Raw genomic sequence first — 27249 nt, 5'->3', positions numbered from 1 at the left:
ATTTAATATAAAAATGACTTGTTTAAAAATGAGGCCCCAGAAGAGGACAGCAGGACAGGGGATACCTCAGGCAGCAGCCTGGTCTCAGAGCATTTTGTATTATTATTTATGTAAATCCGAGACACTCCATTTAGTGTATGTTAGGTTTCGTATGGTTACATAAGACAGATGGTTACTTAAGGCAATATTTAAAGGAGGCTGGTTGGTTGGGGTGGATGAGTTTAACACATTTTTTAAAAAGGAAAACTTTATTTAACTAGGCAAGTCAGCTAAGAACACATTCTTATTAACAATGACGGCTTACCCCGGACAACACTGGGCAAATTGTGCGCCGCCCTATGGGACTCCCAATCATGGCCGGATGTGATACAGCCTGGATTTGAAACCAGGGACTGTAGTGACGCCTTTTGCACTGAGATGCAGTGCCGGATGTGACACAGCCTTGATTTGAACCAGGGATTGTAGTGACACTTCTTTCACTGAGATACAGTGCCTAGGCCTGGAATCGGCCCTGCACGTGCATTCACAATGACAATAAGGAGACTGAGAAGCTCTCAGGACAAAACAGCACACAAATAGACCTACATGTTACCAAAATAAAAATGACCATAACTTTTACCTCATGAGTGTTGTGAACACTCACGTGCACTATAAGAGGGTAAGAAAAGGCAAATGAAAACTTCTAGTCTGTATCAAACATGAATCAGAAATATCTTAAATGTTGCAATAAACGGTAGGGGAATGGAATAGTAAAACGCTAGCAACTATTGCAGTATAATATGGAATATTGATTTACAACGTACGCATTGAAACATGTGAAAGCAACAGCAAACATTTCAACAAGAGAACAAAGAGCTCTCCAATGGCGGGAGTTTGAAGAGAGCACAGTAGAGAGGCGCGCCTATGGTGCATATTCGCCACAAACGGTTTCAGAAGCATTTTAATTGCTATGTCTGTGATATGTGGTTGTTTTAAATCACCAACACGTACTGTAAATGTAAAAATGAACACTTGCAAAGAACATTGGGTATTTTTCTAATGAGTTCCGCCCCAAATTGTTTGTATTTTAATCACATGTGGTCTTGTTTGGGAGCAGAGCTAGAATAATACCCAGTGTGCATTTTGACATTTACATTTTGGTCATTTAGCAGATGTTTTTATTACACCATGGTGCCATTATACTTTTGACAGGAATGCAGCAGAGTATGGTAGGAGGAGTTTCATGAGGATGGGCTTGTTGTAATGGCTGGATTGGCATAAATGGAACTGAGTCAAACGTGGTTTCCATGTGTTTGATACTATTCCATTTATTCCACTCCAGTTTATACAATGAGCCCATCCTCCTATAGTCCCTCCCACCAGCCTCATCTACAATGCAGTACATTTGTGTTGATAAGAGGCCACAAAATTGTGAATCACTATAAATAAAAAGGGTATAGAAAGGTATTTTGCATTTTGAAAGTGTGTAACTTGTTACAAAATCCATTGTATTGTAGTTCAGGCCAGTGAAATGTATAAATACAGTGCCAGTCAAAAGTTACGACACACCTACTCATTCAGGGGTTTTTCTTTATTTTGTACTATTTTCTACATTGTAGAATAATGGTGAAGACATCAAAACTATGAAATAACACATATGGAGTCATGTAATAACCAATAAGGTGTTAAACAAATCTAAATATGTTCTGGCAGGTTCTCCCATCTCAGCCAATTAACTCTGTAGTTCTGTCAGAGTTGTCATTGGGTTTTTGGTCACCTTCCTAACAGAAGTCCTTCTTGCCCAGTAGCTCAGTTTGGTCGGACGGCCAGCTCTAGGCAGAGTCTCAGTAGATGCATATTTTTTTCAATTTCCCAATGATGGAGACCACTGTGCTCTTGGAAACTTACCAACAGCATAGAAATTGTTTTCTACCCTTCCCAGAAATATGTCTCATCACAATTCCTATCTCAGAGATCTATGGATAGTTCCTTCATGACTTCATGGTATAGTTTCTGCTCTGATGCACTGTCAACTGTGGGACCTTATATAGACAGGTGTGTTTCTTTGCAAATCATGTCCAAACAATTGACTTGGCCACAGGTGGACTCTAGGATGATCATCCGAGTGTCATCTCAAGGATGATCAAAGGAAATTTAATAGACCTGAGCTCAATTTGGAGTGTCATAGTTAAAAGGTGTGAATACTTACAGTACCAGTCAAAGTTTGGACACACCTACTCATTCAAGGATTGCTCTTTATTTTTACTATTTTCTACATTGTAGAATAATAGTGACGACATCAAAACTAAGAAATAACACACATGGAATCATGTATTAACCAAAAAAGTGTAAAACAAATACAAATATATTTTAGATTCTTCAAAGAGGCCACCATTTTCCTTGATGACAGCTTTGCACACTCTAGGCATTATCTCAACCAGCTTCATCTGGAATGCTTTTCAACAATCTTGAAGGATTTCCCACATATGCTGAGCACTTGTTGTCTGCTTTTCCATCACTATGCGGTCCAATTCATCCATCTCCATCTCAAAAAAACATTCTGCCGACACCTTCAAAGACATTTGATCAAGTTCACCATTGCTATTTCCTTTAGATACGGTCTTGGCCTAATTCCAATACTTCCAAAGTATAAAGCAAATAAGGGCGTTATTGTCACCATAAAAGATGAATGATGGACATTTTTCAGGTTACAATGCTCATTCACACAAGCACAGTTTTATGACAGGTCTGATCTCAATATTTTGTGCAATGGTGCACACAGATATTTAATGTAAAATGTACTTGTTTATAAGTGAGGCCCCAGAAGAGGACAGCAGGACAGAGGATACCTCAGGAAGCAGCCTGGTCTCAGAGCATGTCAAATTATTGTTTATGTAAATCTGAGACACTCCATTTAGTGTATGTTAGGTTTCGTATGGTTACATAAGACAGATGGTTACTTAAGGCAAAAATGATGCAGCACTCCAAGACATCAAAACTATGAAATAACACATATGGAATCATGTATTAATCAAAAAAGTGTTAAACCAATACAAATATATTTTAGATCCTCAAAGTAGCCACCATTTTCCTTGATGACAGCTTTGCACACTCTAGGCATTCTTCTTCACCTGGAATGCCTTTCAACAATCTTGAAGGAGTTCCCAAATATGCTGAGCACTTGTTGGCTGCTTTTACGCCACTCTGCGATCCAACTTATCCCAAACCATCTCAATTGGGTTGAGGTTGTGTGTTTGTGGAGGCCAGGTCCTCTGATGCAGCACTCTATTACTCTCCTTGGTCAAATAGCCCATAACTAGCCTGGAGGTGTGTTGGGTCATTGTCCTGTTGGAAAAAAAACGATAGTCCCACTAAGCGCAAACCAGACGGGATGGCGTATCGCTGCAGAATGCTGTAGTGTGCCTTGAATTCTAAATAATTCACTGACAGTGTCACCAGCAAAGCACCCCAACACCATCACACCTCCTCCTCCATGCTTGATGGTGGGAACCACACATGCGGAGATCATCTGTTCACCTACTCTGCATCTCACAAAGACACGTCGGTTGGAACCAAAAATCTCAATTTTGGACTCAAGACCACAGGACAGATTTCCACCAGTCTAATGTCCACTGCTATTGTTTCTTGGCCAAAGCAAGTCTCCTCTTATTATTGGTGTCCTTTAGTAGTGGTTTCTTTGCAGCAATTCGACCATGAAGGCCTGATTCACACACTCCTCTGAACAGTTGATGTTGGGATATGTCAGATTATTACCATGTAAATTCCATGTAATTCAAATAAAATTCCACACCAGTCTTTGAATTCAGAGATGATTCAAGTCATCCCAATTCCAATGTTAGGTCACTTCTAAGAATTCAATTCCCAATTCAATATTGTTCTGAATAATTCCACAAATTCAAATTCAATCCCCACAGGCTTTGAAGCTGATAATGTCACTATTTAGACAGACTAGAAATACAAGTTGAAATTATTTAAAACAAATCCTGCAGTTAATTTTTTATACTAAGTGCATTAATTATATTAACTGAGAAATACACAAATATTTCATTGTCATTCAATTCATATAATTCATATTATAATTCAGTTAGCCTAATTCCAATTCATTTCCAATTCCATTTTAATTAAATTTAACATAAATTCTCCACTTCATGAGTGAATATAAGAATTTAATTGGAATTTCAAAATTAAATTGGAATTGACCCCAACCCTGCAAATTACACTACCCAAAAGGTACCCTATTGGTGAAACGGCATGCCTATTGTTATACTGGCTTGTGTTTTAGAGATTGTGGTCCTTCTGTAAGAGGTGACTGGCGATCTAGCTGTTGCTGGGGGTGGTGGTCAGTGGTCAGTTAGAGGAAGGGTTATATGTATAGAAAACTTTTGAACAGTGTTTTTTCAGGCTGCCTGAGTCCAAACAGTGTAAAAAAAAATGTATAGATTGTTTCTTCCATAGCTTGCTTATAGAGATCAGCATGTATTGATTCTCAGTCCTGCATCCCTTTCGGAATGTACTGTATGCACTGACATGACCACAATGGAGAGGTTGGGAACAGGTTGGAGAGAGCTGAAAACATTCCTGTTTCAATTGCATCCCATGGATTATCTACTGTTAACAAACAGTTGAAGTGTCTGACAAAAGTCTGTTATTTTTGGGAAACTGTTGAGTCATTATAAACAGACAGAAAAAAACTATGACTAACATGTGACTCTCCCTTAAGACCTGACACAAAGGGAGTAAAGACAAGATTTCTGTTCTCAAAGACTGAAAACCCCCTTAGAGAAGAGAGATCCATTGGTGTCTTCCTCATTACTTTGTCCATGATCATTAATACGCTCTGTCTACAGAAGAAATTGGCTTTTTAGAGGTGTCAATAACAACAGATTGACTGAAACCTCTCTAAACTAAACTTTCATAAGCAATGTTTGATTTGTAAACACCATCCTTTTACCTTGTAAACTCAAAAAGAAATGTCTTCTCACTGTCAACTGCATTTATTTTCAGCAAACTTAACATGTGTAAATATCTGTATGAACATAACAAGATTCAACAACTGAGACATAAACTGAATAAGTTCCACAGACATGTGACTAACACAAATGGAATAATGTGTCCCTGAACAAAGTGGGGGGTCAAAAGTAACATTCAGTATCTGGTGTGGCCACCTGCTGCATTAAGTACTGCAGTGCATCTCCTGCACCAGATTTGCCAGTTCTTGCTGTGTGATGTTACCCCACTCTTCCACCAAGACACCTGCAAGTTCCCGGACATTTCTGGGGGGAATGGCCCTAGCCCTCACCCTCCGATCCAACAGGTCCCAGACGTGCTCAATGGGATTGACATCCGGGCTCTTCGCTGGCCATGGCAGAACACTGACATTCCTGTTATGCAGGAAATCACACACAGAACAAGCAGTGTGACTGGTGGCATTGTCATGCTGGAGGGTCATGTCAGATGAGCCTGCAGGAAGGGTACCACATGAGGGAGGGGGATGTCTTCACTGTATCGCACAGTATTGAGATTGCCTGCAATGACAACAAGCTCAGTCCGATGATGCTGTGACACACCACCCCAGACCATGACGGAACCTCCACCTCCAAATCGATCCCTCTCCAGAGTACAGGCCTCAGTGTAACGCTCATTCCTTCGACGATAAACGTGAATCTGACCATCAACCCTGGTGAGACAAAACCGCGACCCGTCAGTGAAGAGCACTTTTTGCCTGTCCTGTCTGGTCCAGCGATGGTGGGTTTGTGCCCATAGGCGACGCTGTTGCCGGTGATGTCTGGTGAGGACCTGCCTTACAACAGGCCTACAAGCCCTCAGTCCAGCCTCTCAGCCTATTGTGGACAGTCTGAGCACTGATGGAGGGATTGTGCGTTCCTGGTGTAACTCGGGCAGTTGATGTTGTCATCCTGTACCTGCTCCACAGGTGTTGTTACACGTGGTCTGCCAATGCGAGGACTATCAGCTATATGGCAAATAGAAATCAAACTGGATGGTCTTCAGAGATAGATGGGAAGGGTTGAGGGTAGCTGAAGAATGGGATTAAAAACAAACAAAAGATAACTATTGTAAAATATACCGTGTCCATAAAATATATATAGTATGTATAAGCTGGAAGTAGAAGCCTAAATGTTGATGTTTTACTCCAATTAGGGGAAGGGTGGTAGAGTTAGGGGAAAATAATAAAGGAAAATATATTTTTAAAAATATATAAACTACTGTTCAAAAGTTTGGGGTCACTTAGAAATGTCCTTGTTTTTGAAAGAAAAGCACATTTTTGGTCCATTAAAATAACATCAAATTGATCAGAAATACAGTGTAGACATTGTTAATGTTATAAATGACTATTGTAGCTTTTTATGGAATATCTACAGAGGCGTACAGAGGCCCATTATCAGCAACTATCACTCGTGTGTTCCAAAGGCACGTTGTGTTAGCCTTTTAAAATGATAAACTTGGATTAGCTAATTGATCATTAGAAAACCCTTTAGGAATTATGTCAGCACAGCTGAAAAGTGTTGTTCTAATTAAAGAAGTAATAAAACTGGCCTTCTTTAGACTAGTTGAGGATCTGGAGTATCAGCATTTGTGAGTTCGATTACAGGCTCAAAATGGCCAGAAACAAAGCAGTTTCTACTGAAACTCGTCAGTCTATTCTTGTTTTGAGAAATGAAGGCTATTCCATGCGAGAAATTGCCAAGAAACTGAAGATCTCCTACAACGCTGTGTACTAATCCCTTCACAGAACAGCACAAACTGGCTGTAATCAGAATAGAAAGAGGAGTGGAAGGCCCCGGTGCACAACTGAGCAAGAGGACAAGTACAGTAGAGTGTCTAGTTTGAGAAACAGACGCCTCACAAGTCCTCAACTGGCAGCTTAATTAAATAGTACCCGCAAAACACCAGTCTCAACGTCAACAGTGAAGAGGCGACTCCGGGATGCTGGCCTTCTAGGCAGATTTGCAAAGAAAAAGCCATATCTCAGACTGGCCAATAAAAATAAAAGATTAAGATGAGCAAAAGAACACAGACACTGGATAGAGGACCTGCCTAGAAGGCCAGCATCGCCTCTTCACTGTTGACATTGAGACTGGTGTTTTGCTGGTACTATTTAATGAAGTCTGAGTGGTTTTGTCTGTCACTGTGACAGTGACATTTCGATAAAACATCTTTGGCTGATTTCCTTTGTCATACAAAGCATTTTATTTGTTTATTTTATCAATATTGGTGCATATTATTTTGATATGCTTAATTTCCATTAATTTAACTACAGCCTTATAATCTGTGGATCTGTGGCGTGCCAATTTACCAACCTGCTTGACAGACCCTTCATCATTTATGTTTAAGTCACAATGTGCATTGCATCACCAGTAGTTGATTTATTAGACACAATTTATCCAGAAGCTGGATAAGAGCGTCTGCTAAATGACAAAAATGTCAAATGTAAAAAAAAAAAAAACTCCTGCAACCTACTACACATTTAAATGTTTAAACGAACAACAAAATCAAGAGGAGCTTATGTTGATGTGACTTGGTAATGCAGGCAGACAATGAGATGACTGTGTCTACTGTTATACATACAATTTCCTTCCTCCCTTCAATGTGATACCACAAACAAGTCGATCGAGGATAAAGAAGGCATTTTCTGTTAGCATGAACAGTTGCTATCAGCAGGAATGAGGAAAACGGTTTGTGTTAGCTGTTCCAAGTCTGGGCATGGACAGTCTACCTGACTCCCTCCCTCCCCCTTTCTTCTCTGTTTGGTCATGTTTGGCATTACAGTGAAATAAAATGTGCCAGTCAGGGAAAGATGTACAACACCCAAAACAAGCACTCTTGGCATTTAGACTAATGTATAAGGTGCAAGGAGGGTGTACAGAAATCAAACATTGCTTATGAACGTTTAGTTTAGAGTCGTTTCAGTCAGTCTGTTGTTATTGACACACCTCTAAAAAGCCAATTTTCCTCCATAGACAGAACTTGATCGTGGACAAAGGAATGAGGAAGACACCAATGGATCTCTCTTCTCTAAGGGGGTTTTCAGTCTTTGAGAACAGAAATCTTGTCTTTACTCCCTTTGTGTCAGATCTTAAGGGAGAGTCACATGTTAGTCATAGTTTTTTTCTGTCTGTTTATAATGACTCAACAGTTTCCCAAAAATAACAGTATTTTGTCAAACACTTCAACTGTTTGTTAACAGTAAAGAATCCATGGGATGCAATCGAAACAGGAATGTTTTCGGCTCTCTCCAACCTGTTCCCAACCTCTCCATTGTGTTCATATCAGTGCATACAGTACATTCCGAAAGGGATGCAGGACTGAGAATCAATACATGCTGATCTCTATAAGCAAGCTATGGAAGAAAAAATCTATACATTTTTTTTACACTGTTTGGACTCAGGCAGCCTGAAAAAACACTTGTTCAAAAGTTTTCTATACATATAACCCTTCCTCTAACTGACCACTGACCACCACCCCCAGCAACCGCTAGATTCCCAGTCACCTCTTACAGAAGAACCACAATCTCTAAAACCCAAGCCAGTATCACAATAGGCATGCCGTTTCACCAATAGGGTACCTTTTGGGTAGTGTCATTTGCAGGGTTGGGGTCAATTCCAATTTAATTTTGAAATTACAATTCAATTATTATATTCACTCATGAAGTGGAGAATTTATGTTAAATTGAATGAAAATGAAAATGAATTGGAATTAGGCTGTCTGAATCATAAACACAAACATCTTTGGATCTGAATTACAATTAAATATCTGCGTATTTCCCAGGTAATGGAATTAATGCATTTGGTATACAAATTGACTGCAGGATTTGTTTTAAAACCTCTACAGGATTTGTGTCCCCCCCGTGGGATGTTTGAACTAACGTGTGCTAATGCAATTAGCATGAGGTTGTAAGTAACAAGAACATTTCCCAGGACACACACATATCTGTTATGGTCAGAAAGCTTAAATTCTTGTTAATCTAATTGCACTGTCCAATTTACAGTAGCTATTACAGTGAAAAAATACCATGCTATTGTTTGAGGAGAGTGCACAGTTATGAACTTGAAAATGTATTAATAAACCAACTTGTGCAGTCTTGATACACTATTTTGAACAGAAATGCAATGGCTCATTTGATCAGTCTAAAACTTTGCACATACACTGCTGCCATATAGTGGCCAAAATCTCAATGATGCCTGGGCAGTGATAATACATTATGGCCTTTCTCTTGCATTTCAAAGATTAAGGTACAAAAAAAGAAAAGATGATGTGGAAGAAAAAATAAACACGTTTTTTCGTTGTATTATCTTTTACCACAAACCTCAAAGTGTTCCCTTTCAAATGGTATTCGATCCTTAAGAGGTTGTTCTGTATTATGTCATGTTTTGTGTGGACCCCAGGAAGAGTAGCTGCTGCTTTCACAATAGCTAATGGGGATCCTAATAAAAAATATATTAAAAAATAAAGAAACACACCAGAGGGATAATGTTCACATCAATCTTTTAAATAACAAAGATCTATAGTTTTGGCCTAATGGCTATAGTCTGCCAGTGCAAGTCAGGCCATTACCCGAGAAGCGAGTGAGTGAGAGAGATAGAGACATTGCAGTACCAAGGTCATTTTTTCAATCAACACAAAAATGTTCCATACCGTGCATCACTACTGTACATGTGCTCCTGATAAGGTTATGTCACGATCGTTGGAATCATACCCAGACCAACATGCAGTGTGATCTGGGGTCCACATCTTTATTTAGAAATAAGTGAAACACACAACAAAACAATAAAGTCTAAATGAAACATGACGACAATGGAGTGCTAACATGCAACTACACATAAACAATATCCCACAAACACAGGAGGGAAAAACAACTACTTAAATATGATCCCTAATTAGAGACGGCAACTACCAGCTGCCTCTAATTGGGAATCATACAAATCACCAACATAACAGAGCCATATCCAGGTCTTTGGCATCCTCGGCACGTTCTTCCTTGGGAATTGTGGCTATAACTTCCTGCTGTTAGAGATAAACTTATGCAACCGAAGATTGCCGATGTTGCAAAGCTCTCTTGCTTCTGTCACCAGCTGGGCCGCTTCAGCTTCAGACGAACTTAAAAGTTCCTTTCTATGAACTGCATAGACTTCTCGCTGAAGCTTCCTCGTCCTTCGGCAGCAAGATGTTTGAGACCATAGTTGGCGCAACCAGGAGATGAAGCTGTGCCGAAAAAGTGGACCTTCATACGATACACTGAGGGTTGAGACTCTAGATCTCTGTTCTCCCACCAAAGGAACCGTAGATAATCTTGGTCTTCTGCTCTCACATATGAAAGTGGTGGAACATGCGCTCTAAGTCACATATGATTGCAACTGGACCCTTACGAAAACGACAAAGGACGCCCAGCAATTTGTTTGCCAACTCTGGACCGGTAAGGAGATGGTCGTTCAAGGACGTCTCTCGAAACTTTCCAGGCACTTGAGACGGTGAACTGCACATGTTTTATTGTTCGGCGGGTTGGGTCTTTCTTCCTTAAACGGCAGCGGCATCTCGTAATGTCCATTGTCCTTGCGTCTAATGCCCGCTTTCATTTTTTTCAGGAACAGGATATCATCTTGAGATATGAGGTCCTCTTCTGCAGCTCTCTCGTTGAAGTCGGATTCAAGCGTCTTGATAATGTCCAGTGCTGTGATTACCTCCCTTACGCGTGTTCTACAAACATAGTGTACTTGATTTGTGAGGTTGGAAGAAGATTGAAGGCTTGGCATCACCTGTCTAATGATAACCCGATGACTCACTTCAATAGCGTCGCCACAGTCGATACATGGGTGTTACGGATACAAGTGTTACGGATACAGTTATCCTGTGTGTGTGTGTATCCTGTGTATGTGTGTTTCTTTTCTCTCCTTCTCCCCTCACAGGTGAGAATCATCACTCCCCAATCAGTCAACAATCAATCATCAATCAGAAGACACACCTCCTCCTGTTTCCTACCCTATCACAGTTCCTTCCCCATGGTTTAAAAACCCCATCATTTGTTTGCTCTAGAGCTAGCTCAATCTCTCTGTAAATGCCATGTCTGTAGGTCTCTGTGTTTCACTCTCTCTTTGTCTTAAACCTCTCTTTTGTTTGAGCACCTCCATAGCACTTTGTCATCACCTGTGAGTATTGTTTTGGTTATGGTGTTTGTTTGTTGCTGGTGGGAAAAGGGGGAAACCAAGACAAGTCGCCCATGGGCATACACTACCCGTAGGTGAACTTTGTTAAATACACTAGTTAGAACTGGGCGGACCACCCACTGTATTTTTGGTTAGTTAGCTGTTGTTAAAGTAGGCTAGTCTAGCTTAGGGGTGTTTTTGTATATTTATTGTTTCTTTCCTTGGGTCCAGCTCAGCCCCTTTTCCTGCTCCCCCCATTACCGTGAGTTTATAAATAAACTTTGAGTTTGACGGTAGATTTCAGTTGTCCTGGTTATTTCGTTCACACTTTTACTTTGTCACAATTATAATTTGCATGAGTTATGTTACGGGTCTCATTACCATCCCCCCTAGACTGTCGGGCCAAAAGGGATTCGTAACAATGGGTTTCCATAGCCGACTATGCTCCAGCCAAGGTCTGTTCTCTGAGCAAAAGGCTGATTTCCCTTACCAGACACAATTTCTCTTGGTAGAAGAGCCTGGGAGCAGTTGTAGCCAATTAAGAGACCGACATCACAGCTCTGTTGAAGAGCAATGTCCTCTGGAATGTGTTCAAGATGAGACCATGCTCTTGCAGTCTCTGGAGTAGGAATATGATCTCTGTTTGCAGGAATAAACTCTCTCGAGTAGGTCAATGGCAGAGGGATGTTCTTCTCCAAGTAAAACCCTCTAACCTGCAAACCAGACAGCTTCTGGCAGGGCACGCTGGTATTCCTTGAAGCCATTGTAGAGAGTTTCAGTTGGACTGGCTCCTTCATTGTATTGAGAGCTTTTGTTGTCTCTTCAAGGATAAAAGTGGTGTCGCTCTGGGTGTCAAGAAATGCATACACAAGAACTTCACGATCTGGCTCGCTTATGGTTGACACCCATACTGGAATGATTGTGGAGGTGTGAGTATTGTTAATGTCCCTTACGACTGTTAGATATGGCCTCACTTGACGCTCTTGTCCCCTTATCTTGTGGGGGCTCTGTCTTCCTATCCCTTAACCTTTCTTTAGTACGATCTTCGTGCAGGCAGGATGGATGCCTCCTCTGACATGTGTCGTGGGTGTTCCTGTTATCACAATCTTTCGAGCGATGCCCAGGCCTTAATTTCTTTGGAATAGGGGGCAGCATTTTCACTTTTGGATGAAAAGCGTGCCCAGAGTAAACTGCCTTCTACTCAGTCCCAGATGCTAATATATGCATATTAGTACTAGTATTGGATAGAAAACACGCTGAAATTTCCAAAACTGTTTGAATGATGTCTGTGAGTATAACAGAACTCATATGGCAGGCAAAAACCTGAGAAGAAATCCAAACAGGAAGTGGGAAATCTGAGGTTTGTAGTTTTTAAACTCAGCCCCTATTGAAGTTAGAGTGGGATATTGGTTATGTTGCACTTCCTAAGGCTTCCACTAGATGTCAACCGTTTTTAGAAACTTGTTTGAAGCATCTACTGTGAAGTGGGGCCGAATGAGAGGGGAATGAGTCAGAGGTCTGGCAGCAGCCTCGATCTCAGTCACGCGCATTCACATGAGAGGTAGCTCTCGTTCCATTGCTTTTCTACAGGCAATGGAATTCTCCGGTTGGAACATTATTGAACATTTATGATGAAAACATCCTAAAGATTGATTCTATACATAGTTTGATATGTTTCTACGACCAGTAATATAACTTTTTGGAATTTTCGTCCGACCTTTCCGCTGGAAGTTGCACGCTCGTTTCGATTTGTTTACCAAACACCCTAACAAAAGGAGGTATATGGACATAAATGAACTTTATCGAACAAATCAAACATTTATTGTGGGACTGGGATTCCTGGGAGTACATTCTGATGAAGATCACCAAAGGTAAGTGAATATTTACAATGCTATTTCTGACTAATGTTGACTGCGCAACATGGCGGATATTTATTTTGGCTGTTTTGGGCTCTGAGCGCCGTACTCAGATTATGCTTTTTCCCTAAAGTTTTTGGGAAATCTGACGCAGAGGTTGCATGAAGGAGCAGTTTATCTAAAGTTCCATGCATAACACTTGAATTTTCATCAACATTTATAATGAGTATTTCTGTGAATTGATGTGCCTCTCTGCAAAATCACCGCATGTTTTGAAACTACTGAACATAACACGCCAATGTAAAATGATGTTTTTGGATATAAATATGCACTTTATCGAACAAATCATACATGTATTGTGTAACATGAAGTCCTAATGAGTGTCATCTGATGAAGATCATCAAAGGTTAGTGATTAATTTGATCTCTATTTGTGCTTTTTGTGACTCCTCTCTTTGGCTGGAAAAAATGGATGGGTTTTTCTGTGACTTGGTGGTGACCTAACATAATTGTTTGTGGAGCTTTCGCTGTAAAACATTTTTGAAGTCCGACACTGTGGCTGGATTAACGAGAATTGTATCTTTAAAATGGTGCCTTATACTTGTATGTTTGAGAAATTTGATTTATGAGATTTCTGTTGATTTGTATTTGGTGCCCTAAAATTTCATTGGCTGTTGGCGAGGGGTTCCATTCCCAGACAGGTTAAACAGCCAAAGCACAATTTATTCTCTTGAACAAACTTATGTCACTCTGCGGTGGGCTTATCCATGAATTTCCAGCATTTGTGGAGACTGTGACCTGACTTCTCACAGAAGACACAACTAGTAACAGTATCTTTCTCATCAGAGTTAGTTGCTAATACCCTTGCTCCGGGGCTTTGAATCCTTGGCGTCTTAGGTTTTCCATCTTCGCTTGGTTTCAAAGCATGAAGGGATGTTACAGGATTGCAAGCGATCTTTGCTTCTCTCGTGAGAAACTTCACAAACTGACTGAAACTTGGAAAGGTCTCAGTTTCTTCTAAGATGTCTATAACCTTTCTATTCCATCTTGAAGTTAGCCAATCTGGACGTTTAGCGAGGATCTTTTGGTTTTCATTAGTCATTAAGCACCTCCAGGCCCTTATTCTGAGACATAGCAGCCTCACAGCTGTGAAGAAAGTCTACAAGGTCTCTAAGTTCAAGACTGTCCTTGGATCCTATCTTAGGCCATGCATTGAGCTTATCTCTGAAGAACTTGGCGATGAGGAATTTGTTTTCGTACCTTTCTTCAAGAATGGTCCACGCAGCATGGTAGGCTGACTCTGTTCCTAACAAAGTATCTTTCGATGGCTTTCTTGGCAGTCCCACCGACATATTATCTTAAGTAATATATCTTCTCAGTTGCTGGTATGTTCTTCCTGTCTATCAGAGTCTGAAGAGACCTTCCAGTCAGTGAACGAGAGTGATTCTCCATTGAATGTTACTGGTTCAGGTATGGGGAGGCGGCTTTCACTGATTGATTCCGTTTGTAACCTGAACATGGTCTTGGTGCCATCTTGTTGTGTGCTTGTCACAACATGTTGTGGTGAGAGACTGTGAAATGAGCCACTTCTATGCATAACTTTTTTCACAGATTTGCAGTTAGAGAGCAGTTCTCTCTTCTCGTCCTCTGAGTTTTCATCTTGCTCATACACTTGCATCCGCATTGGCAGCATTTAGTTTCTTGAGCACTTCAAGGCGCTCTAACCCTCTACGCTTGTCTTCTAGCGTTCTTCGCCTGGCAGCATTTTCTACCTCTAACTTGACTCGCAGCCTAGCTTCTCCTAAGCTGCGTTTCACAGCCTCAGCTTCTTGCTCCACTGTCCTCTTCTTAACTTCATATTCAAGTCTCTGAAGCTCTTCTAGTTGGCGTTCTTGCTTAACCATTACTTAGAAAGCTGCTTGGTTAGCAGCAACTTCCGCCGCAGCCTCTTGTCTCTTGACAGATGACACGCTTGAGCGTCTGGAGTTGACCTTTGAGTTGCTTTGAGACTGGGAGGACTGGCAAATATTCAGAAAATACATGTATATTTATTGGAGTAGTACCTTCACATTAAAGCTTAACTGTGCATGCACCAATTAAACAACTTGGAAGTATAATTATTACTGGGTACAGACATTTGGATGTTAATTAAAAAAAAATCTGTGTAAATTGCAGAGTCAGCACATTCACACTACAATATTTGCACAATAACATAATGGATATACAACAAGGAAAACAATTTGCCCACTCAGCCTGAAGTCTCAGTCATAACTAACACAGAAGACATGTATTGTACAGGAAAACATTTATTCTGGTTGTGTCTGAGTGTGCAATGAAATGAAAATAAATTAAACTCACAAGAAACTGTAAGAGAAATCAATTTAAATATGGTACTGTTTTTTTCTCCAGTGTAAGAGAGCTTGAGAGGTTGCAGTGCATATAACGCAAATGCATCACAAACAGTTGCAGATATGATCAAATATGACAGGGGAGTAGTTTGGCTTTCCACAACCAAATGCATTCATAGACTTGAGTCTACAAGTATGTCAGAGAACTGGATATGAAATACATTTATTTACATATTCACTTAAATACACTGTAAAACTTCTAGTTTATTTGCCGTTTCAAATACCCGGTACTCTGTTAGAAAAGTAATAACAAAGACGTCTGGTGTTTGTTGGGGAAAACATGCTGGTCCTAAGAGGTAAAGCTGAGTTTGAAGAGCAGAGTCTGGGGAGTGGTGACATCAGCTACGGCCAGCTCCTGCCCATCTAACAGACCCAGCTCTGGGGAAAAAATGTTAATTACAAGAATGAGTCCAACCACAAAGAGGACTAGAAGCACACACTATAGACAGTAATGAAGGCTGGGTAAGCATAATGTCATCAATATGAAACACTCAACCTGTATCAAACCTACATGGCATATATTACAATTAGGGACCTCACCTTTCAGTGACTTGCTCAGATTGGGGCGTGTCCTCTGTTCAATTGATGTGACAGTCTGTCAAAACAAAATAAGAGTCAATAGCCATTAACTACTTGTATGCCCGCTCAAGACTATTCTTTTCACCATGATCAGAACAAAAAAAACTTTACATATTGCATATCAAAATGTGAAAATTCACCTGTAAATACAATGTTTTATTTTTTCCTTCCAATGTCGCAGTGATGGCTGGAGATTTCATTTGTCTGAAAAATGTACAGTTGTGAGTGTCATTATGACCAAGACGCAGTCCAAACTACTGTATAATATCACATTGGGGGTCACAGAATTCAGGAAACATAACACCTACGTGGCAGGTGAACTTACAGAGAAGCGTTTTCAGTCAGGTAATCGAGCACCTCCTGGAGCTTGGCTGAGGGAGAGAAGTGCAGGTCCTGGGGGACTTGGCTGCAGGATGAACAGTTCTCCTGACATTTCAAACAAATATAGAGGTATTAGACAAAAATGTATTACCAGTTACCTTTCATCATACCATTGTTAACCTGAGATCTGTACACAGAAATCCCAGTACACAGAAAACCCACCTTTCGCTCCGCCTCAAACGTATAGGTATACAGACCATCAACGTCATTGAACACCATGTAGTTGTTCAGAGGAATGTAGGCACTGCAGACAAAGCGGGAAGTCATGAAGCTGTTGTGTAATGCATATGCACTTCCATGTACTTATGGACTGGTTTAGTAGTAAATCAGCAATTAAACTCACCTTGATGCTATTTTGAAGACCTCTGTGGCACAAGCAGCTAAAATGGGGTCAAAAAGTAATTAGCTAAAGACATTTCTATTTACTGATAGTAAATACAGAAAGTCCTATCACAATGCTGCCTAATGTTTAATCTAGCTCGTAAAACGTTGACATTTCCTTTAGTGTGTACTCATTTACCAGCAATGACTGCATTTGTGGACGCCACAGCCGGGATGATCCTCTTTACAACACCTGTAGCACGTGTACAAAAAGAAAACATTCACTGTGACAATACTACCGGTCAACATTTTTAGAACACCTACTCATTCAAGGGTTTTTCTTAATGTATTTACTATTTTCTACATTGTAGAATAACAGTGAAAACATCAAAACCATGAAATGGTAAACAAATCAAAATATATTGGTCCTATAAGAGCTCTTTGTCACTGTTCTGACAAACTCACACTCATTCTTATGTTTAACAAATGTATCTTATAGTGTGTGTGTGTGTGTGTGGCAGGCTTACAATGATGGCAAAAAACAACATATGAGAGTGCGCTGACCCTGGTGCTAGAAGGGGTACGCAGCTGGAGGTTGAATGTTTGAAGGGGTAGGGGACCAGAGTTTCTCTGTGGAGATGGGAGAACCTTCCAGAAGGACAACCATCTATGCAGCACTCTACCAATCAGGCCTTTTGGTAGAGTGGCCAGACAGAAGCCACTTCTCAGTAAAAGACACATGACAGCCCACTTGGAGTCTGCCAAAAGGCACCTAAAGGACTCTCAGACCATGAGAAACAAGATTCTCTGGTCTGATGAAACCAAGATGTAACTCTTTGGTCTGAATGCCAAGCGTCACATCTGGAGGAAACCTGGCACCATCCCTACGGTGAAGCATGGTGGTGTCAGCATCATGCTGTGGGGATGTTTTTCAGCAGCAGGGACAGGGAGACTAATCAGGATTGAGGGAAAGATTAACGGAGCAAAGTACAGAGATCCTTGATGAAAACCTGCTCCAGAGCGCTCAGGACCTCAGACTGGGGCAAAGGTTCACCTTCCAAAAGGACAACAACACTAAGCACACAGTCAATACAACGCAGGAGTGGCCTCAGGACAAGTCTCTGAATGTCCTTAAGAGGCCCAGACAGAGCCCTTGGACTTGAACCCAATCGAACATCTCTGGAGAGACCTGACAATAGCTGTGCAGCGACGCTCCCAATCCAACCTGACAGCCCTTGAGATGATCTGCAGAGAAGAATGGGAGAAACTCCCCAAATACAGGTGTGCCAAGCTTTTAGCGTCACACCCAAGAAGACTCGAGGCTGTAATCGCTGCCAAAGGTGCTTCAACAAAGTACTGAATAAAGGTGGTTTTTGCTTTGTCATTATGGGGTATTGTGTGTAGATTGAGGGGGGAAAATAAATTAAGGTATTTTAGAAAAAGGCTGTAGCGTAACAAAATGTGGAAAAAGTCAAGGGGTTTGAATACTTTCCGAATGCACTGAATATACAGGCTTATTATCTAGTAATCTATTTCTCTTGTTATTAGGTCATTTATTCCTCTCTTTTGGTTTACCAGAATATACCGTTAGACATTAGCTTTCAGCTCAAGTAGACTATTTGTAGTGTCTAGGTTTTGATTATCAGGTCAGTCTCACTGTGCATGCTGCAGATGCATCAACTACTGCTGAACAATTTCAGTAGGACATTAGGCTATTTAGAAAAGGTGGGTACGTCGCCAATGTTAGTTGTGGTTTTGGGGGTTCGTTAGTAATACTGTATGTCATGCTATGTAATGGTACTGTATGTCATGGCTGAGCTGTGCTCAGTTAGGACCTTTCAGCATGCAGTCTGCTCAAGAATCCATCTGTCTGCCTACTTTTCATGGCCTATGGAGAGGCAACAAACATGCATATCAGTATCGTCTACTGTATGGTCTTCGATCTGTGCAATGTCTTCTGTTATATAACCACGTATGCCTTTTCTATTCCAATTTCAGGAGGGCAAATGTGCCTTATGTTCCAATAGCAGGGGTTCAGTTCATATTGAGAGTTAGGACCTTTCAGCATGCAGTCTGCTCAAGAATCCATCTGTCTGCCTATTCTTCATGGCCTACGGAGAGGCAACAAACATGCATATCAGTATCGCTCCTCTCTCTCAGTAGCACAAGTTTGAGTTCACATTAATGCAACGGTGTTGGGTTTACATTATGCTGTTCCAGTGGCGGTCCGTATGATGGCATTAGGGGTACTTCAGTATGATTACACTAAATGTTCCTTCCCTTCAATCTTGCATGATCTCTTAAGTTCTGTTTGCATTACGGCGTCTCATATGTGGAACATTGTCGTCATCATCATCAGAACTAACACTGCTTTGTCCTCATGTTGTGCTGCCTGCATGCTGAGCACGGGCAGCACCTGGCGAACCTCTGTTCAACATTGATGCTGGCAACCAATGACAAGATACTGGAACTCATCACGGTTCTGGTTCCTTCGTCAGCACTGAGGGATAGCTCTGAGTTATAGGCCGTCCAATTCTGCATCGGCGCCGCTACGGGTTCTCAATTGATCCCAGCTCCACTCTGATCCTCTGCTGCTACAATGCATTGCTTCTGAGCTTGTGAAACATACATAAGTTTGTGCAGTATTCTTGCTCCCACCCCAGCCTCCACCTGTTAGGTTCCCTGTTCCTGTTAGGGGGATTGGTATAGCTTACCACACTCATTGCTCGTCGGCTATATTTTATATGGCTGCTTTACTCGGGCAGTGAGTTACCCTGAAGGAGGAGAGCCTATATCGCCAAGACATGCATTATTCATTGCTGAATAAATGGAGCATATTTCTACGCAGCGTTTTCTTTCTGAAATGAAACGTTCTGTTTTCCTTATCTTAATCTTTGTAATGGAATGCTTGAATAATATAAGACTAAAATAAGATGTAGACTTTCACTTCTCTTCATGAAGATTGAATGGATATGGGTGTACATGTCTGAGTAAAAAAACAAACATGTTATAGCCTACCGCCATCGTGCGTTCTCTCTTGATTCAAACTCCCTGTGCGTTCAATTGGCTGCTTTATTTAGCATTACATGTTCAAGTCTTTGAAAAAGCTATTAGTATAAGAAATGCCCCCCCTCCACCGATTAAGCTTTTCGTGGGACTCCAAGAGCTATGGGGTGTTTTTTAAAGGAGAGGCCAGGGGAGCACAGGTGAGTATTGCGCAAGAGACAGACGCTATAAGTTTGAAGCTCATGCATAACCCATCATTCCTTAGCTAAATATACAGCTAATACTCTATTGACTTTATTACCTGAAAGAGGTAGGCTAGGACATTGAGAAATATATAACCATCTTGAACAGGATGATCTATTTTGAATGCAATTTGAATGGAATTGATTAAGAGATATGGAGTGGGTTTAAGCATGAAATCTCAGTAACCTGTTTCCCGGTATTCAACCCTAGTCAGATCCTTATGGAGGTCCAAGAATAGGAGCACAATTCAGTATTGCAGAATGTGTGTTCTCACCCTGGGTGAGTCTGTAGGTGACTCCTGTGATGCTGAACTCTGCTGCCCTCTCCTGAGACTTCTGGTACACCCACTGGATGTGCTCCGGGTCATCTGCGTCCAGCCCCACACCATCTGACAATACAACACACAATCAGGATAGAAATGTTAAGGGATCTTCATGTACAGTTGCAAAAAAAAAAGTATGTGAACCCTTTGGAATTACCTGGATTTCTTTCACCAAAATGTGATCTGATCTTCCTCTAAGTCACAACAATAGACAAACAGTGTGCTTAAACTAATAACACACACATTGTGTTTTTCTTGTCTATATTGAATACATCATTTAAACATTCAGAGTGTAGGTTGGAAAACGTATGTGAACCCCTAGGCTAATGACTTCTCCAAAAGCTAATTGGAGCCAAGAATCCGATAACCTAGAGTCCAATCAATGAGAAGAGATTGGAGATGTTGGTTAGGGCTGCCCTGCAATATAATAAACACTCACAAAATGTGAGTTTGTTATTCACATGAAGCATTGCCTGATGTGAACCATGCCTCGAACAAAAGAGATCTCAGAAGACCTAAGATTAAGAATTGGGTTAAGGGTTACAAAAGTATCTATGAAAGCCTTGATGTTCATCAATCCATGGTAGGACAAATTGTCTATAAATGGAGAAAGTTCAGCACTGTTGCTACTCTCCCTAGGAGTGGCCGTCCTGCAAAGTTGACTGCAAGAGCCCAACACAGAACTCAATGAGGTTAAGAAGAATCCTAGAGTGTCAGCTAAAGGCTTACAGAAATCTTTGGAACATGCTAACATCTCTGTTAGAGGTCGACCGATTAATCAGATTGGCCGATTGATTAGGGCCGATTTCAAGTTTTCATAACAATCGGAAATCGGTATTTCTGGGCGCCGATTTGCGGATTCTTTATTTAATCTTTATTTAACTAGGCAAGTCAGTTAAGAACACATTCTTATTTTCAACAACGGCCTAGGAACAGTGGGTTAACTGCCTCGTTCAGGCGCAGAAAGACTTTTCACCTTGTCAGTTTCGGGGGATCCAGTTCTTGCAGTCTAGTCCAACTAGTCCAATGCTATAACGACCTGCCTCTCTCTCGTTGCACTCCACAAGGAGACTGACTGCCTGTTACGCAAATGCAGTAAGCCAAGGTAAGTTGCTAGCTAGCATTAAACTTATCTTATAAAAAACAATCAATCATAATCACTAGTTAACTACACATGGTCGATGATATTACTAGATATTATCTAGCGTCTCCTGTGTTGCATATAATCTGACTCACACGCTCACACGCTCTGAGCCTTGGGGTGGTTGTTTCCCTTGCTCTGCATGGGTAACGCTGCTTCGATGTGGTGGCTGTTGTCGTCGTGTTGCTGGTTCAAGCCGAGAGGGACGGAAGCTATACTGTTACACTGTTCTTAACTGACTTGCCTAGTTAAATAAAAAGTTTAAATATATATATATTTTTTTATATCTGTCCGCCAATTGAAGCTCAACAGAAGTTGGGTGATACAACAGGACAACAACCTAAAACACAGAAGTAAATCAACAACAGAATGGCTTCAACAGAAGAAAATACACCTTCTGGAATGGCCCAGTCAGAGTCCTGACCACAACCCGATTGAGATGTTGTGGCATAACCGCGACATCCTAAGAATATTGCTGAACTGAAACAGTTTTGTAAAGAGGAAGGGTCCAAAATTCCTCCTGACCGTTGTGCAGGTCTGATACGCAACTACAGAAAACGTTTGGTTGAGGTTATTGCTGCCAAAGGAGGGTCAACCAGTTATTAAATCCGAGGGTTCACATACTTTTTCCAACCTGCACTATGAATGTTTACACGTTGTGTTCAATAAAGATATGAAAATGTGTAATTGTTTGTATGTTATTAGTTTAAGAAGACTGTATTTGTATATTGTTGTGACTTAGATGAAGATCAGATCAAATTTTATGACCAATTTATGCAGAAATCCAGGTAATTCCAAAGGGTTCACATACTTTTTCTTGCCACTGTACCTATGGCTGGTACTACTATTGAAATAAATCTGTCACTCCTTATGGAGCATTAACATATTTGAATCAAAAAATAATCTGTGAGAAAACGAAGGCACAGTAATATCTGGTCAAATAAGCATGTTAAGCTGTTGTTAAGCTGATTGGGTACATACCTCCGAAGGGTTTCTCTTTAGGCCACAGCAGCATGCGGACATACTCAACACAATGTTCTGGTAACCGGGGCATGGAGGCTATCGTACACATGGGGAAGTTAATCTGAGAAAATAAACATATTTAGAGGAAGCAACACATTAGATCCCGGAATAAAAAGAATAGCCATCCTGATACATCTGGACGTAAAACAAAAGCTAGCACACCTGTGGTGGGTAGAGCTCCAGGGTGCAGTCGATGCAGGCAGTCATGCCAGGGAAGATGACCCGAGCGTTTCCCTTGAAGCCCTCTGTCCCCCCGTCAATCAGCGGGATGATGGAGCTGGGGTCCAGCACCCCGTCTTCATAAACCAGCAGAGACAGCTAGAGAGGAATGGAAAATCACACAGGGTAAATTGTGAAAAAGGCAGACCAACTGATCTCTGTTTAACAATCAGTTTTTTTTTATATCTAATGGACTGGCTTTTTATAGATTGATCATGGAAATCTGTGCAGGACATAAGGGTACTCGAACAAGTGAGCACTAGATTTCATTCCACTTGATCTATATTTAACTTAGAATACATTTTGTAATAACATACCAACATGCCATTCATCCATCTCCTGGCGATTATGGAGTCGAGTCCACAAACTATTATGTGGAATTCTGTGCGAGGGAGACAAAGCTGTAATTATTTCAAATGAAACAAAACATACTGCTAATTTGATATTTCCTATAATGAGTAATCTGAAAGAGGACGAGGATAGACGAATCCCAGGACTTACGTCTATAAAACGACTCATCAAAGTCTTGTATTTTCTTGAAATGGCTGTGCAATTTTATAAGGATATCAGTAGATTAGGGAAGCAGGTAGCCTAGTGGTTACAGTGTTGGGCCAGTAACCGAAAGCATCCTGATTTGAATACCCGAGCCGAAAAGGTGAAAAATCTGTCAATGTGCCCTTGAGCAAGGCACTTAAACTTAATTTGCTCCAGGGGCGCAGTACTATGGCTGATCCTGTAAAACAACACCTATCCGGGTGTATGTCACAATTAAACTTTTTTTTTATTAACCTGGGCTATAATAATAATGTATTATATATTATTATTATTATCATTATTATAAATCAACTCCCAAATCATCCATTTTACTTCATCTCCAAAGGATACGGGACCACGTTGCATCCTGGAATGCGTCCATTGATAAAATCCGCTGCAATGTCTGCCTTTGGCCGACCCACATCCTTTAGCCTTCAGAGATACACATACCACCCATTAGAAAAAGTACAGTGCATTCGGAAAGTATTCAGACCCCTTGACTTTTCCACATTTTGTTACGTTACAGCCTTATTCTAAAATTTATTAAATTGTTTTTTCCCCCTCATCAATCTACACATAATACCCCACAATGACAAAGCAAAAACAGGTTTTTAGAAATGTTTGCAAATGTATTAAAAATAAAAACGGAAATATATAATTTACATAAGTATTCAGACCCTTAGTACTTTGTTGACGCACCTTAGGCAGCGATTACAGCCTCTCGAGTCTTCTTGGTTATGATGCTAAAAGCTTGTCATACCTGTATTTCGGGAGTTTCTCCCATTCTTCTCTGCAGATTCTCTCAAGTGCTGTCAGGTTGGATGGGGAGTGTTGCTGCACAGCTATTTTCAGGTCTCTCAAGAGATGTTTGATCAGGTTCAAGTCCGGGCTCTGGCTGGGCCATTCAAGGACATTCAGAGACTTGTCCCGAAGCCACTCCTGCGTTGTCTTGGCTGTGTGCTTAGGGTCATTGTCCTGTTGGAAGGTGAACCATCACTCCAGTCTGAGGTCCTGAACACTCTGGAGCAGGTTTTCATCAAGGATCTCTCTGTACTTTGCTCTGTTCATCTTTCCCTCGATCTTGACAAGTCTCCTAGTCCCTGCCGCTGAAAAACAACCCCACAGCATGATGCTGCTACCACCACCATGCTTCCAAACCTGCTGGTGCCAGGTTTCCTCCAGACATGACGCTTGGCATTCAGGCCAAAGAGTTCAATCTTGGTTTCATCAGACCCGTTTGTGTACCAATGTTTCTCATGGTCTGAGAGTCCTTTAGGTGCCTTTTGGAAAACTCCAAGCGGGTTGTCATGTGCCATTTTACTGAGGAGTAGCTTCCATCTGGACTGATTGAGTGCTGCAGAGATGGTTGCCCTCCTGAAGGGTTCTCCCATTCCCACAGAGGAACTCTGGAGCTCTTTCAGAGATACCATCAGGTTCTAGGTCACCTCCCTGACCAAGGCCCTTCTCCCCCGATTGCTCAGTTTAGCCAGGCAGCCAGCTTTAGGAAGAGTCTTGGTGGTTCCAAACTTATTCCATGTAAGAATGATAGAGGCCACTGTGTTCTTGGGGACCTTCAATGCTGCAGAAATATTTTGGTACCCTTCCCCAGATCTGTGCCTTGACACAATCCTACCTTTGAGCACTACAGACAATTCCTTTGACCTCATGGCTTGGTTTTTGCTTATATAGACAGGTGTTTGCCTTACCAAATCATGTCCAATCAATTGAATTTACCACATGTCGACTCCAATCAAGTTGTAGAAACATCTTAAGGATGATCAATGGAAACAGGATGCACCCGAGTTCAATTTCGAGTCTCATTACAAAGGGTCTGAATACTCATGTAAATAGGGTATTTCCCGTTTTTAAAACATTTCTAAAAACCTGTTTTCGCTTTGTCATTAAGGGGTATTGTGTGTAGATTGAGATATTTAAAAAAATACTATTTTAGAATAATGCTGTAACGTAACAGAATGTGGAAAAAGTCAAGTGGTCTGAATACTTTCCGAATGCATTGTATGTACAAAACCAACAACACCAATAATGACAAGGGATGAGTAGAAAAAAGTGAAAGGCAAATGATCTGACCTAAAGAGGAACTGTCTGTTGAGGTTGGAAACGTCAATGGTATCCATGTCAACAACGTGTATGTGACGAAAACCTGACAAGGCCTGGTCCACAGCATCCCCAAAAGATGGGAAAACGACAGAGTGAATATCTATCAGAACCAATGTTGTTATAAGTGTCCTAATTAAACTACTTAAGTAAGACTACACTGGGTATCTTTCTCCTCAATAAATAGGCTATTCAACATTTCCATGAAAGATATGATACGCAAACTGACGGTTACTAGCAGAACAGTGTGTGCAGGTCTATCTCTCACATTGCAAAGGGAAAATATGTTGTAGAGTAGCATGTGCATTCAAGAGATGAAATCATACCAGATCTTTGAGAAGTTCACATCCAAGGCCACCTGCTCCAATAACAAGTATTTTGCAGGTGTCTAACAAAAACTGGAGCGACTGTAAGGAAATAAGCAACAGTTCCATTAGGGTTAGGTTAATCAGTAATAAAGGAAGCTATCACAGCACAATCAAAAGTATTCAGATGTGCAACTGAGCTCTGGTATGACATGAACCATGGCTTTTAGTATGAAATTATTTGCAACCCATTCAGTGCTGTTCCTTGTTTTATTTACAAACGTTGAGTATGCACTGTGATGATTACCTCTGTGCTCGGCTCAAAGTCAGGGTGAGTGAAAGGTCCTGGTCTTTCCAGAAACGTATTGATGTGGTTCCATCGTCCGTCCCACTCGCCCCCGTCTCTGCTGCCCCCATCCACCACCATCCTGGAGAGAACACAGGACAGGAGTCCAGCTAAATATGTCAGTGGGGAGACATTTGAGGAATATAAAACTTAATTATCTAATAAATGTTTTATCAATTAGAAACAGCTGCCATACATCTTTATAGCAGACATGCTAATAGCAGAGAAGCACATTGTTATGTTATAAACAATCATATGTAGAAAGTAGTCATGATTACCTAGCAGCAACCTTATGACATATCTTATTGTCTCATATGTTTTTTGTTTATAACTCTATGATGGTTTAAACGTGTATCGCTGCACCTAGGGTGCCATGCTATGGAAGAAGCACAGTACCTTATTGGCAGCCAGTAAGTGAATAGCTAGCTAGCCAACAAGCCTACACTACAGTAACTGTCTCAGCGCCTCTAGCACTGAGATGCAGTGCCCTAGATAGCTGGGCCACTCGGGAGCCCATTCAATGATTGAATCGGTTTCAAAGCCGCCATTTGTAGGGATACTATATTATAGACCAATAACAGGAAATATTTACTGTAGGCTAGTTAGAACTAGCTAGCGTAGCTATATATTTATTTGGATTTAGCTGCCGTCTGAGTTATTCGAGACAGCGTTTTAATCCCTGCTCTATTCACCCTCTCAAACCTGCTGCCAGTTCTAGCAATTCATTACTAACTTCTCAGTCAGCTCCACTACTCTCCTTCTTTTCTTCTCCCTAAAAAGAGAGAATAAAAGAAGGTTCATACATGCTTTGCTTTCAGCAGGTAACCAGTTAATGGGATGTGAAAGCATCGTTCGGGCAGTTAACGGCTATGTCTTGCTTGTTTACTTCTGCAGCTACTTACGGCTCGTCAGTATCCGCCATTTTCGTGCCCAGGAAGACCAATAGCTACCCACAATGCATTGCACGGACACCGGTGTGGAATGGACAATGCAATCCGAGTTCCTTGTGACGTCCCTACCATAAAACCCTAACCTTAATATAAGAAATTCTAAATGATTTATACTTTTACTTTTTATTTAAGTACATTTAAAACCAACTACGTTTAGACTATTACTCAAGTAGTATTTTACTGGGTGACTTTCACTTTGAGTAATTTTCTTTAAAAGGTATCATTACTTTTACTAAAGTATGAAAATGGAGTACTTTTTCCACCACTGCTGATTGGCTTCTACATTTGTGGCTACTGGCTAGAAAATTGAGTACGGACCAAAACGTGCACGTTCGAGTTGCG

General features: G+C 41.0%; 1 protein-coding gene across 3 annotated transcripts; it reads right to left on the bottom strand.

The window, feature by feature from the left end:
• Positions 1 to 15278: 15278 nt before the first annotated feature.
• Positions 15279 to 26987, bottom strand: LOC109891004 (NEDD8-activating enzyme E1 catalytic subunit). Of its 3 annotated transcripts, XM_020483236.2 has the most exons (18): positions 26860 to 26948; positions 26691 to 26729; positions 25919 to 26039; positions 25633 to 25713; positions 25280 to 25362; positions 23543 to 23623; positions 23159 to 23202; positions 22975 to 23039; positions 22601 to 22756; positions 22397 to 22499; positions 20227 to 20340; positions 16903 to 16956; positions 16726 to 16762; positions 16545 to 16626; positions 16327 to 16427; positions 16142 to 16205; positions 15963 to 16017; positions 15279 to 15800 (listed from the first exon to the last, which is right to left on the bottom strand). In XM_020483236.2, the coding sequence occupies exons 1-18, from the start codon at positions 26877 to 26879 to the stop codon at positions 15712 to 15714; spliced, it is 1389 nt and encodes a 462-aa protein (XP_020338825.1). In that variant the 5' UTR covers positions 26880 to 26948; the 3' UTR covers positions 15279 to 15711. The 3 variants fall into 3 exon arrangements, with proteins under 3 accessions (XP_020338825.1, XP_020338826.1, XP_031680869.1); XM_020483237.2 differs by lacking the exon at positions 26691 to 26729 and having other exon boundaries at positions 26860 to 26987; XM_031825009.1 differs by lacking the exon at positions 26691 to 26729 and having other exon boundaries at positions 26761 to 26889.
• Positions 26988 to 27249: the final 262 nt, after the last annotated feature.

Source organism: Oncorhynchus kisutch, linkage group LG5 (genome assembly GCF_002021735.2).
Source record: "Oncorhynchus kisutch isolate 150728-3 linkage group LG5, Okis_V2, whole genome shotgun sequence".
Lineage (NCBI taxonomy): Eukaryota > Metazoa > Chordata > Actinopteri > Salmoniformes > Salmonidae > Oncorhynchus > Oncorhynchus kisutch.
This window is presented reverse-complemented; position numbering and strand designations above follow the sequence as displayed.